Below are 12,690 nucleotides of genomic sequence, written 5' to 3'. Positions count from 1 at the left end.
GGTTTGCAGCATGTCTCTCCTTGAGAAGGGATGGGATGAGAAGGGAAAGAAGGGAAGGGGGGGCTGCCTGGCTGCCGTTTCCATGCGGTACAGGCAGCGTGATCAGAGCGCTAACACAACAGCCTGTGTAATTACATGTTTCTGCAAAGTGTGTTAGCTCCATGGGGAGCTGAGTCCATTTGGAGGGGAGGAGGAGGAGGAGGAAGAGACTTTCTTTGAGGGGGGGATAAGGTGAAAAGGGTCAGTGTGTAACCCAGCTCTGGCTGGAATAGGATAAAGGTAATTGTTACTCTCAAGTGAGCACCGGGTGGCTCTGGCTGCTCTCACTGCTCATGTCTGTGCTGTGCAGGCGTCTGCTCTGCCGAGCAGGCGAGAAGAGAGGAGAGGTTTGACCCTGTTGGGAGCGGTACGTGGCGGGGTTTGACGTGGTTTCTGCGCCAGCATCACCAGGGCAGGCAGGAAGATGCAGAGTCAGGGGCACGGCACTTCTGTGCTGCCCAGGATTTATTTAGGTGCAGTAAGGGACCATGGCAACTAAGAACAATTAATGACAGTCTGCGAGCTAGGGCAGGGGGAGGATGGCTTGGACCTAACCTGTCATGTAGGTGTTTGATACATGTCCTGTACTGCTGCTGCTGCTGATTTCTGTGGTGGCGTGCGCCTGAGCTTTAAATATCCTGCAGTTCCCGATATCTTGTTTCTCCAGCCGGCTCTCTGTTTCATTTTCCTCTTCTCTCTAGTGTAAAATTTGGCCTAGCTTAAGCTTCTTTCCCTGGCTGTGAAGGTTATTTCTTTCCCTCCTCTCCTCCCCACCCCCTCATCCCTCCTCTCCTCCTCTTGCAAATGCTCTCCGACCCTGATTTGGGGTTTCTCTCCCTGCAGTGAGCCGTGGGCTCTGTGGATGCTTTGCTGTGACGGAGGGCCGAGGGCTGACCAAGTCGTGGGGAGGATTTGTATGTAGGAGGAGAGGAGATGGCTGTGCAGCGTGCTCCCGAATCTGCTCTGAGCTTGCTGATGGTAAGTGCTCGCTGAAATCCATTTGGGAAAGGGGGGGTGGGCGAGGGGAGCTGCACCGCAGGGATTCAGGGCTCCAAATCCACGGGGGGATTTTGTGTGAGCCGGTGCTTGGCTTTTACAGGTCCCAGGGAACTTTGCAAAAGGCTCGTCTGGGGCTTGCATGGAGGCATTCCTCCCACGATGGGTTTTGGCACATCTGGACCGATGCTCAAGGCAGGATTTTGAAGTCACCTTTCCGGCACTCGTGTTCGGGTTTATCCTGAGCAGCAGATTACATTTTGCTCATTAAATCAATGTCTCGAATTCTCACGTTCTCCTGCTTTTGCCCTTGCGTGACTGTGAGGCAACTTAAAAGATGAGAGGGAGAGCTTGATTTCTCTGCTGTTTGGGAGGCATGTTGTCAGCTGTGACCAGGCTGAGCTGTGGTATCACCTGGGGAATGCTCCTCTGATGCAGTGAATCGCCATTCCCCTTCTGCAGAGTGTGTCAGATCTCCTCCTGACTGCAGAGCACAGGGTAATGACTGGTGTTTATCCGAGCTGTTTGCTACAACATGTTGAGCCACTGACCTACTTCTGAAAGTTCTGCATATTTATAATATTTTAAAGAAGATTATTTAGAACACGTGGCTGACTCTAGAAACGTGCCAGTGTCCTGCTGCAATTAAAGTAAGCCCTTTTGGTGGGGTATTAGAGAGTTGCTTAGCTTTACTGATTTTATTTTTTTTTTCCTCTCTCTGGTACTTCTGTTGCCATTTTCTGTGCAGCAGCATCAGAGATGATTTTAATGTAAGATCTCTGCTGGATGTTTTTCTATCTAAATGTCACTGTAACATTTCTGCTGGAGAGTTATTGTAAGTAGCATGTGTGTGTGTGCACATGTGCGTGAGAATGCATAGATACATAGGCATTACATACATATTTATATAATTATTGTCATTACCACTGATCTCTTCTGATTGCTTAGGAAATGGTCTCTAGCACTCAAAAACATGATGAGTTTAGTAAAGGGAATGCTGCAGCATAAGAGCCCTGCAGTGCCTAAGGTTGTTAACAAAGGTCAAGTTGAGAAAAGCAAATTTTATGTCCATTACTCGAAATGCTAAACATGCTATTAAACCTCTGCATGGTTTGTTTTATATTTGTCAGTGACTGACTTGGTGTGCAAGCTCATTTTATTTCCTCTTGCTTACCTCCGGCCTTCCTGGCTTTTTAAATGACCTCTTTCTAATTTCTCTTTCAAAAATAAATTGATGAGTGTCCGTAACCCCTATGTCATTGTTTGGGCTCTAAATGCTTTTAGTTTCAGTACCCTCTGAATTCTGGAGTTAAACCTCTCTTTCCTCAATCTCTGTACTCCTTGAACAGACCTTGTCAAACTTCAGTGCAGTGCCAAGCTCTCAGCAAATTTTCCCTTCTAAAATGTGGCTTTCTGTGGCTACACAGCCTTGCCCTGTTGTTATTTTTTAGGGCATTTCCACGGCTCTGGCCTGTAACCAGGACCCCTTGGGTCTCTTCACCTTGGGCACAGCCCCAGGGGATGGGCTGGGTTGGGTTGGGGGTCCAGAGCCAGAGGGGCTCCTGCCTTGGACCCTGTGGATGGCTGGGGGATGGAGATCCATTTCTGGGCTGAGAATGGGTTAATGTCACAGTGGGCTCTGCTCTGGTACTAGAGGTTGGTTATGGGTGTGGAAAAGGTGATTTGTTATGGAAAATGCACCACTTTGCAAACTACTTCTTTTGCCTTGGGTTTTTCGTTGGGTTGTGAATCAGCTTAGTTAGTTAATTATAGAAACCTCATCCTTTCCCCTCTGCTCTGCCTTGGCTTTGATTGCATGCCTGAGCAGGCTACCCTTGAATCAATAATAAATTCTTGCATAATTCATCCCACAATTAGCAGCTATAATGGCATCTCTTCTAAAACTGCCACCCTCTAGAGATTCAAAGATTAGATGTGTTTGGGAAGTCCACAGAAGTAGATTTTAATACTTCAGTGAGAATTCTCCAGTGAGAGAGTGTTCTTTCAGCAGTGAGAAGCATTTCAGTACTGCATTTCCCCTGCAATAGGATGCAGAATGTGCATCCAACCATCCACTTTTCATGAGACATAATCATCAGCAGCATTTGCCAGTGCTGCATCATACTCTGAAAATATCTCCTTCTCCATGGGGCACCTCAGAGCACTTTGTGCTGCAAATAAAGAAACCAAGGTACAGAGCCATTAATTGCCTCTCCTGGCATTTGATGCAGAGTGAGTGATCCAAATCAGGAGTTTTCGCATCCCAAAATTGTTTCTGGTCGATGAAGAAAGATGGACATCTCTGGGCTGTGGGACTTCTTTCCTACAGTAGACCACTCACAGGACATGGATATCCAGCCCCAGTGTGCCCCAGCAGAGAGCTGCTCAGGGGACCAGGTGGCACTTTGGGGTGCCAGCTGTGCTGACAGCTCAGGACTTACCTTTGTCTAGTAAATGCTACCCAGGACATGGTGTTGGAGTGGCCCACAGCAGATCCCAGTTGGACATTTCTTGTCCATCCATTATCTCACACACTTGCAGTCTTAGGTGGACAGATCACACTTCTCTTTAGTGAAAAAAAAATTGCTATAGAATTAATTAACCAAAATTGATTTTTAAAAAATTTATATTGCTCTCTAGCCAGTTCAATACTCTGGTGTGTTTTTCCCCCTTGTTTATAGTGATTATTTCTTTTATATTTTTTTTCCTCCCAGACCAGGGAAAAGGCTCCAATGAAGGAGAATTTCAGTCTTAAACATATATTTTCCTAAAATAAAGATATTGTTTTCATACAAAAACTGCAGTCTGCAAGTATAACTTCAACTTGTCCACTCTGATAAATATCTTGTGCTACAAATGCCTCTGGAATGTGCCTGCTCTGCAGGACTCCTGCCTCTGCCTTGCCCCAGAAATCACAGGAGATGAGGGATGTTGCCTGGTACACCATGAAGGAAGTTGGGCAGAACTGTACCCAAAGTGACTCTGCCTGTAGCATTATCATATCATTAAAACAGAGCTTCCTCAGCTTCTGGGAGTCAAGAGAGAGGAGCATCTAAGCATGAAATAGCAAATTCCATGTCTTGTTAGGACTGATAACACCTGCTGTGTTAGGATCATTAATACTGATGGGAGTGATACCAATAAGTTTTTATGTCTGTCTTATTAGTATATTGTAAAATTTTAAAGCTGCAGACATATTGACTGCACATATTTTAACAGCACAATAAGTTACAATACCTGGTGTCTCCTGAGACAGCATTACTGCATCTCCTGAAAATACATCTCAGGGACTTGACTTCCAAACTATTCTAGGTCATGACACTAACACTAATTAATCTGTGTTAAGTGACAACAGAGGTTCCAATGAGCAGCATCTGTAGCTCAGTGTTTATCAATTAATCTAATCTTGAAATGGTAGGGAAGAGAAGCATGGTTCTCTGTTTGCAGTAAAGCTCCAGCTTCTAGCTTCATCTAGCTGCTCTCACCCTCTCCATCAAGATGAAGTTTTTCCCCTATTTATAATCCAGCTTTACTCTTTCTCATCTGTATTACAATACTTTCCTTGAAGAAATAATACAGCATTAGAAAATAAATGCATTTGTAAATTAATGGTAATTGCTTGTGTTTGTAGGAGCATGATTATTTTCAGGAGTCTGTGTGATGCTTTCATGTGGTGAATTTCATTATTTTGGGTCTGACTTACGTCCAAGCTGAGGCTGGAATAGAGGTGCATGTGAGATTTCCTAAGTGACCTTCATTACGTGGGCCTTGGTTATCTCTGCAGTTCAAGGAGAAAAAGGCCAGCAGGGAGTTTGGAGCACTAATTCTGTGGTGTTCACAATGCCCAGGGTGAAGAGGGAGAAATTGGGTGGCCAGTGCAGTATCGAGGGTGCTGACCTTGGTGTTTCCTTGTTCTGCTGGGAAGCAGACACCTGCCCCAGGAAGATGTGAAAACTGCTAAATGCATCAGAAATAATTGGCATCTGAGTCATTGTCCGCTGAAAATCCCAGATTTCTGATGTGGTTCCAGCCCTCCTTTTTAAGAGGGCTCTCTTTAATCATCCTTCTATCCCTCAAGGAAAGCTACACTGGAGTCCTCAAAACAATGTGAATCTCCTTGATCTGATAATTTTTCTGGAGTGCAGCAATGAACTCTTCAAAATTGCTCTTAAAGCACACTCCAAGATTTAACTGTATCCTTACTAAACCCTGTGAGGGCCATGCCCTGCTCAGTTGGACTTGACAACATTCCAGATATTCCATAAATTATTTCATACGTTTAGCTGCTATGTTTTATGTCTGAAGTCTGCCCTTGAGAAGACAAATTTGGTAACTAAAATGACAGAGAGCTTCCAAGCCCCATTTAGAGCTAGGACTGCCTCCTCCCCCCATAAAGCTGTGTGCTCTGTCCCCCTCAAACCTCCAGACAGATTGCAGCAGCACAGCTCAGCTTGGAGGATCATATTAAAACCTTTGGGAGCAGCAAGGTTACAGTGGAAGGATGAGGTCATTTTCTGCCTCTCTCATCTCAGGATTAAATTATTTCTGTGTTGACAGCGTGCAAAAGCCCTCGACATGCAAACCTCCTCGCTGCAACCGCATCTCTGGACCGCGCTGCCCTGGGAGGTCAATGCTTGGCACGCTCTTTGCACCAAAACAAAACCCACTCATTGCTTCCTGTGGCGTGGTGAGGAGGTTAATGCAGCTCCAGCTGATGCTGAGGCAAGGTGACAGGGTGACGTGTCACAGTGTGTGACTGGCACACGCTGCTCTGGGTGTGAGCAGCGCTGCTCGGGATGGATAGCGCCTTCCCCCAGGACCCCGCTGCGCTGCTGACATCTAGCCCTCTTCAGCTTCGTGCCCAAAATGAGGTCTGTGGGGACACTTGCACAGCGAGGGGAGGTGATTATGCAGCCCTCCCCATGCTGCTTTCACGGATATTTCCACCGTGCAGGTGTGTGGGCTCCACCCGCAGCCTTGCCAGAAGGTCTGGGCAGGAGATGATAATGTGCCACGGCACCCAGAGCTCCCTGGGGAGGATCCGTGCTGGCAGGAATCTCCCTTCCTCCCTGGCTCTGCCCTTGCTCCAGCCAGGCAGTAATTTGCTAATGGGCTCCACCAGCAGCAGTAGCTGAGCTGTGCTGGTTGCTCTTTTAGAGGATGGGGTGAGAGAAGCAAATTCCTGCTTGGTGCTGCGTGGCTGCTTGCGACTGTGGACTGGGAATTTAGCCATTTCTTGTTGTTAATTCCCCCTGTAGCACTGAATTATTTCTGAACTTTACTATTTGCCTTTGTAAACTTGTAGTAAGTCTTCAAACACAGTGATTTAATTCAGCTAAATGAGATTAAACACTCCCTGGGATTACTCTTGGCTTCCCCGTGGTGGATGTCACCTTTTAGCCATCTGAGCTGCACGGCTGTAAAATTGTTATCCTTCCATTCTGCTCCAGTGCATGCCATCAATTTTATTTTCCCTGTCCCTCTGCTCGAGCATGCCATTGAAGAAGCCGACCATAATGTTTGCTCATCTGAATTCTCATATTTATAACTATGCCTTAAAAATGGAGTAAGAGGGATTACTGGTTTATTTTTTTTTTCCTTATGTATATGGCTTTTGCTTTATATTGTAGCTGAATTCTGAATGACTGATAAAATTATCTCATCAGAGATGTGGCCATTGATTTCATTTTTTTTTCCAATGCTGTAGAGCATTGCTATTTGTAGAAGAGAATTAGTGGGCACTTGAGTAAATGATCATTATGATTAATTGGAGCATTTCTACAATTAGAAGAAAAGTAACATACTAACGATTTGAAAAGATCTCTAAATAAGTCAACTCCTTTTGACAATATATAAAAGAATAATACCACTTTGGCTTTTCATAAATAAAATGCATTGGAAAGCTTGACTGATATCCCTAAACTAAAATAAAATGTTTAAAATGCTATAATTGCCCTAATAAAGATGCAAGGTTATGAATAGCTTTTAATACATGAGAAGGACTTGTGACATTGGACAATTGCAATTTTTCCTATTCTTCGCCTCCTGGTTACGAATGTCATACTTCTGTAATTACTGTACTCATAATTTCTCAGCATGGCAATGATCCAGCCTGCTGACAGGCTGGTGTGGTTAGCCCATCAGGACTGAGATATGTACAGAAGTCCCATGTGGATCCTTCCTCAGTACACCCCATGGAAATGCAGATTTTGTGATGTGGCACCTAAAGCTGCTGTGCTCAGGTGGCCGGTCCTGCCAACCCTGGTGACGGCTGCCTTGTGTCGTGTGTCTTGCTGAAAACAAGAGCCAACACAGCGGTGGATGACCCCCAACCAAAATCTGGTTTGGGGGGGTCAGTCAGAGAGACTGGACGGAATTTTAGGTTTTCACCAGCCAGCACATTGTTCCCAGCTCTCCAAATCCAACCACAAAGGCTGCCAGGAACTCTCTCTTTCCACCTTTGCCATCACTGGCAAACCTTGGTAAACACCTCCCTGTGCTCCTCCAGACAGACACACACATTTTGTCCCCACGTGTTTCAATGCTTTCTGCTTTTAGCTATCAGCAAGCACAGAAACTTGCAGAAGTGCATTTGAAATCAGCCATTTCACAAAGAGGTTTTAATGGCACTGAGGATCAAGCTAAGCTGAACCCATCATCCATTTCAAGGTATATGAATTTTCTTGTTTAAATGAGTTCTTGTGCTGGCTTGAAACTGCAGCTCTCAAAGCATGTGATCAAAGTTCCTACTTGCTTTTTTGAAGGGTCTTATCATATGAAGGAGTCCTGCTCAGAGCCCTGTTAGCTTGCACTTGTCCAGCAGCAATGCCTGAGACCAGGTCTTGATGGAAAGCACTGAGATACCAGTGCTCCCTGAGGAGCCTCCTGGCACAAAGTCACCCACAGCGTGTCTGTATTTCGTGGAAACAAAAGCCACAGTGAGCACCAGAAACTCATTTAGAGGAATGGATCTACAGGCACAACCTGATCAGCTTTTTGCATCCTTCATGGGACTGAAGCTGGTAATTCCTAAATTAAAGCAAACAACTTCTACATCTAGCTCTAGTGCCTGACCTTAGCTTTTAAGGTCCCCAAAAACCTAGTGATAGTGCTGAAACACAAACAACTGACCAGGACCAATGGCACTTGAGCCCACAGTGCTTGGTTTTCAGGGCATTTTGCAAAAGCCTTGCTGAAACAATAAAATGTAATGAATGAACATAAACTGGGAGAGCACAAACCTGGGTGCAAAGTAATCTACCCCAATGTCTTTGTAAATTTGTTGCAGGGATATTGGGGCACCACAAAACTTGCTGAAAGCAGGATAGCCCTTCCTCTTCCTGTCCTTACTCCAGCACACACTCTTGGCAGTGAAGGGATGTTCTCTGCAGTGTGCCCCCCACTGTTCTCCCTCCTCTCAGTCCATTTACAACCACCAGAGATATGAAAATTATTTTTAGGGAGGCTTTTCTAGTGCAGAAGCAGGATTCAGACAGATCCTTGCTCCACAGCATTTTTCTGTCTGTGGGCAGGCTGTGATAATCCTGGTGTTGCGAGACGCTCGGCTTTGGCTCCCCGTAATTTGAGCGAAGTTAATGGAGGAGTGTTGTAGAACATATGTTTGGCTTAATATAGGTTCAAGGGGTTTTTTAGTCTAATATACAAAAATAAAATCCAGGACACCTTCACAGTAAATAAGATTGACAAGTTTTTCATTTTTCAATAATATGAGGCTAATTGAGCCGTAGTGGTCAGAGCACATTGTATTTCCTGGTAATTAATTGCTGGCTGCCGTAGTTGGCTGCATAAAACGATGCCTTGGGCCATTAACCCCAGGTCGTTAGTACTCGAGGAAATGTCTAGTGAAGGTCATTATTACTGCTGCTATTGTAATAGAAGCTATTGTAATAGAAAAGACTTGGCATGAGCTTTTCAGGAACCCATTTTCCCTGTTCTGGTCTCATTTCAGAGATCTGGGTGCAAAGGCTGCTCCCAATTAGTCTGCATTTACATTTATTTTCAGAAGATTAGAGTTTGCCCACTTTCATAAAAACAGAAATCATCTAATTGGAGTGTTTGTGAGGTTTCTCATTTAGCTTTATGTGTCTTAAAATGTTGGCCTTCCCAAAAGATTGACTTGGCTTTGTGCTGTCAATCCCAGAGGGATGGAAATCCAATGTCTTGTGTTGGCTTCTTCAGCAGCAAGGCACAGACTCTGGGTGGCTGGCTGTGAGGCAAATGGGGCAGTTGTTGCACCATGTGGAACCACCAGTGTTTGTGTCCTGATATTTCTGCTTTGGATTTGGTTTCCAAGGTTTTGGTGATGGACCAAAATCCTTCTCATGTGAAACAGCCTTTCTTTTTCTTTTCTTTCTTTTGCTTATCTTATCACCTCTGGAAGGGCCTTCAAATCCCAGATCAAGTAGAAGCTATAGGGAAACTTGTGTTTGTGCTGTCCCTCAAGTTGTTCTGTAGGTCAGAGTCCCCAAAGCAGCAGAATGATATTGTCACTGAAAACTGAAGTTAAAAACCACAGTTGTGAGGGTTAATTTATTTCCTCCCCTGGTGTAGTAGAGAATTCCTTTTTGTTGTTTTTGTCGCTCAAGACAAAGTGCTAACAGAACAAAAAAATAATGGGAAACATTTTTTAGCACTTTGCTTTAACAAGATATTAGTAACAATAGCACTTATTTACTGCCTTAAAAGCAGTTAAACATTTTTATGTTGAATGCCGTTTTCTCTAATCATGTGTTTAAAATGGAGTGAGTATTTTGCTGAAACCAAAGTCCTTGAATCAATATTATGAGGCTGCTGGCTCAAATGACATTGTGAGGAAGCACTTCAGCTCTAAATAGACAAAATTACAGACTGCAGAATAGACAGTGATGGCAAAAGAAAAAGGGTGGGGGGGTTTGTAATCTGCTGATGTTCCTAGCAGTGTTTTGCTTTTTACTTCCCCACTTAGAAATTTTGGTTTGGAGTCAGGAGTTAAATAAATTATATGAAGAGACCTATTTTACCCTCTTGATCAATACAGAAACTTCTTTTGTCACCATCCTTATATAAGCGAAGGTTTACTTGTTCAGAGTCCCCTGCTGATGGAATGCCTCTCTTCAACTCTCTCCCTCTGGATCTAATATCATTCACTGTCTTGGAAGAAATAATAAACTAACCATGCTGCTTACATTGGTTCCAACACAAATGTTTTTGTATTGTGGGAATGTTTTAGCTATTCTTCCATCAAAGCTGTGCTACTAGACTTCTTTGGTCAGGCAGGGCTTAGGTCAGTTTAGGGAGTTTCTGATTTTTGGATGTACTACTTAAATCCGAAGATCTAAATAAAGAGTCATCCATGTGAAGTTCCTGTGAAAGCTTTAATGCACCAGTAGAAGTTAAAACTTAGCTGTAAAGCCCAGATGTACCTGGTTTCTTGGACATGGATCCTGTTTTGAATGTTTTTGTTTGTTTTGTCCCTGTTTAGGGATTACCCCTTCCAAATACAGGCTTTAACATTAACTTCCAAAATTTCTTCCAAGAAAGTGCATATGTGCTCACATTGCAAATAAAATGTGTCTGCTGTGGCTAACCATGAATATATTTGAGGGAGAGAGGAGGAGATGAGTGCTATGCACTTGCATGATGAAATGTAAACTGACTGCAGAGTTACTGAATATTTTAAGACTGTATGACCACGTAGACAAATTGAAAAAACAGCAGTTTTGTACATGATGGGATTAAGGAACAAGTTCTATTGGAAATCTGCATCACTGACTATAATAAAGCAGGGGTGGCTTAATTGCCAAAGCTTTTGCAAATTGAATAATATAGTAATCTCTTATGAGAGTCAGTTTTAATTTTTAATAATCTTTAATTAAGTGAGCATTAACAACACGTTTGGTATTTGGGCATTAGCACAACAGTCTCTGGGTAGTCAGTGTCATTCTTTTGTATGCAGGCTGGTGTCAATTGATTTTCCATGGTCAGTAGCTGTAGTTGAGTCTGTTTAAGTTCCATAAAACTTCCCTCATTGCACAAAACCATTCGTGTCTGAGGGAGAAGGATTTGAGCTTTCTTCTCTTAGGATCATGCTGGGGAAAGAGTGTAAATCCATATTATTCTACTTATCTCCATGACATTTCCAATTTCTACAGATGCAATCAAAAGAATTTGTCTCATTGATCTTCAAACTCCTTGACAATTTCACACTCTGAGCTGAGTGGTGTGAGCTGTTCAGTCGCCCCATTGCTTTTCATCAATAAAAGTTTGTACCTAGATCAAGACAGCACGTTTGAGCTATGCATCTTGAAGATTGTTATTGGTTTACTGGTGGAATATTTATCTTCAAACTGAAATGAGTTCTTAGATGAGTCATTGCACACATACCCTGTCTTGATATTTTTAGGTGCTAAAGCCACTATTTCAATGAGGTTGGGTTGGGGAAAATTGTCCATAATGTTTCGGATGTACAATTAAAGTGCCATCTGCCTCTGTGATGCAGCAGATGTATAATTGATATTCACTGCTGATTTGCCTCTTGATTTTCTGCAGACATTGAATGCTGTAATTGTTTATACAGTAGGATCCTGAATACCCATGTGAGAATTTTCCTCCTCACGTGTTCCTGACAGAAATATCACTACCATCCTCAATACTCATGAGATGGATTCATTAAAAGATAATTTGCAGATAGCTACGCTAAAATCTTACAGAAATCTAGTGAGTAAGTGAAAAACAAGTTTTCAAAAGGAGTGGATTTTTCCCATAGGATCATGTTTTAATATAGGAGAGCTTGTTGGGAAAATGTAAAATGCTGATGCAAAATCTGGTTACCTTTGTACACTGATTCCAATGCAAGTTGTAGCTAAGAATAAAAAAAAAATAAAAATAGAGTTGTTTTATTTTCCCCTCCTTTTTTACAGAGATAGAAACTCTCTTCAGGGGAAAAATTTTATGTAGAGTAAAACTAAAAGGTCAACTGTAACATCAAAAGAACTATTTTCTCTAGGGCAAAGACTACTTAATAAAAAACAGAGATAGAAACCACAGCAGTAAATTCTGAGCAGATGGGAAAACAAAGATATGCTACTTTTTCTTTCTTCTTAATTTTTTTTATATGCACAATTTTTCCAGTTCAAAATTCAATCACTAAATTGATCAATCAGCAGGTGTTAATTTTACCCTATGACTGGTTTCTAAGGTTCTTCTTCTGAGAATACTCTAGACCTGGATCTGTTCACACTGAAATAAAAGCACAATGTGACCAGTCACCTCAGTGGCAGGAGGTTAGTTGCTCTATTTTATATTGCTGCCCTTCTTTTTGACAACAGTGCCTTTTAAGCACATTAGCTAAACTCACTATGAAGTGCCAATGATTGCCCAGGGCTTTGCATTCGGCTCCAAAGGAAAGAGAAATTGGTGATATAGAAGGTGAAACTGGCTTTGCTGCAAGTGACATTTTGAGTGATCTTTTCTTAAACCCATGCATGACTCCCAGGAAGAATCAGCTCAGAGAAACCAAAGCCCATCTTGGTGCAACTTGTTCCCTTTTTGTGAGGCATTGGCTGATTGCTCCGTGTAACCCAGACGGATCCCTTGTGCTTTCCCAAGGCTGAACATTTGCTCTCATATTTCAGTGTCTCCAGTGGTAGCTATGCA

General features: G+C 43.1%; 1 protein-coding gene across 4 annotated transcripts in view; it reads left to right on the top strand.

The window, feature by feature from the left end:
• Positions 1-351: 351 nt before the first annotated feature.
• Positions 352-12,690, top strand: part of FRMD4A (FERM domain containing 4A) — a 378,398-nt gene continuing 366,059 nt past the window's right edge. For 2 of the 4 annotated variants that reach the window (XM_054287520.1, XM_054287524.1), the window contains exons 1-2: positions 472-601; positions 883-1,017. In XM_054287520.1, coding sequence (XP_054143495.1) covers positions 973-1,017 — 45 coding nt within the window. In that variant the 5' untranslated portion in view covers positions 472-601; positions 883-972. Of the gene's footprint in view, positions 407-471; positions 602-716; positions 785-882; positions 1,018-12,690 lie in introns of those variants that run through there. The other 2 variants (XM_054287522.1, XM_054287521.1) reach the window with 2 other exon arrangements.

Source organism: Melozone crissalis, unplaced genomic scaffold (genome assembly GCF_028551555.1).
Source record: "Melozone crissalis strain CALT ecotype California unplaced genomic scaffold, PUWL_Pcris_2 ptg000059l_1, whole genome shotgun sequence".
In the NCBI taxonomy this organism is placed as follows: domain Eukaryota; kingdom Metazoa; phylum Chordata; class Aves; order Passeriformes; family Passerellidae; genus Melozone; species Melozone crissalis.
Note: the sequence above shows the minus strand (reverse complement) of the source record. Positions and strands in the feature narration are given on the sequence as shown.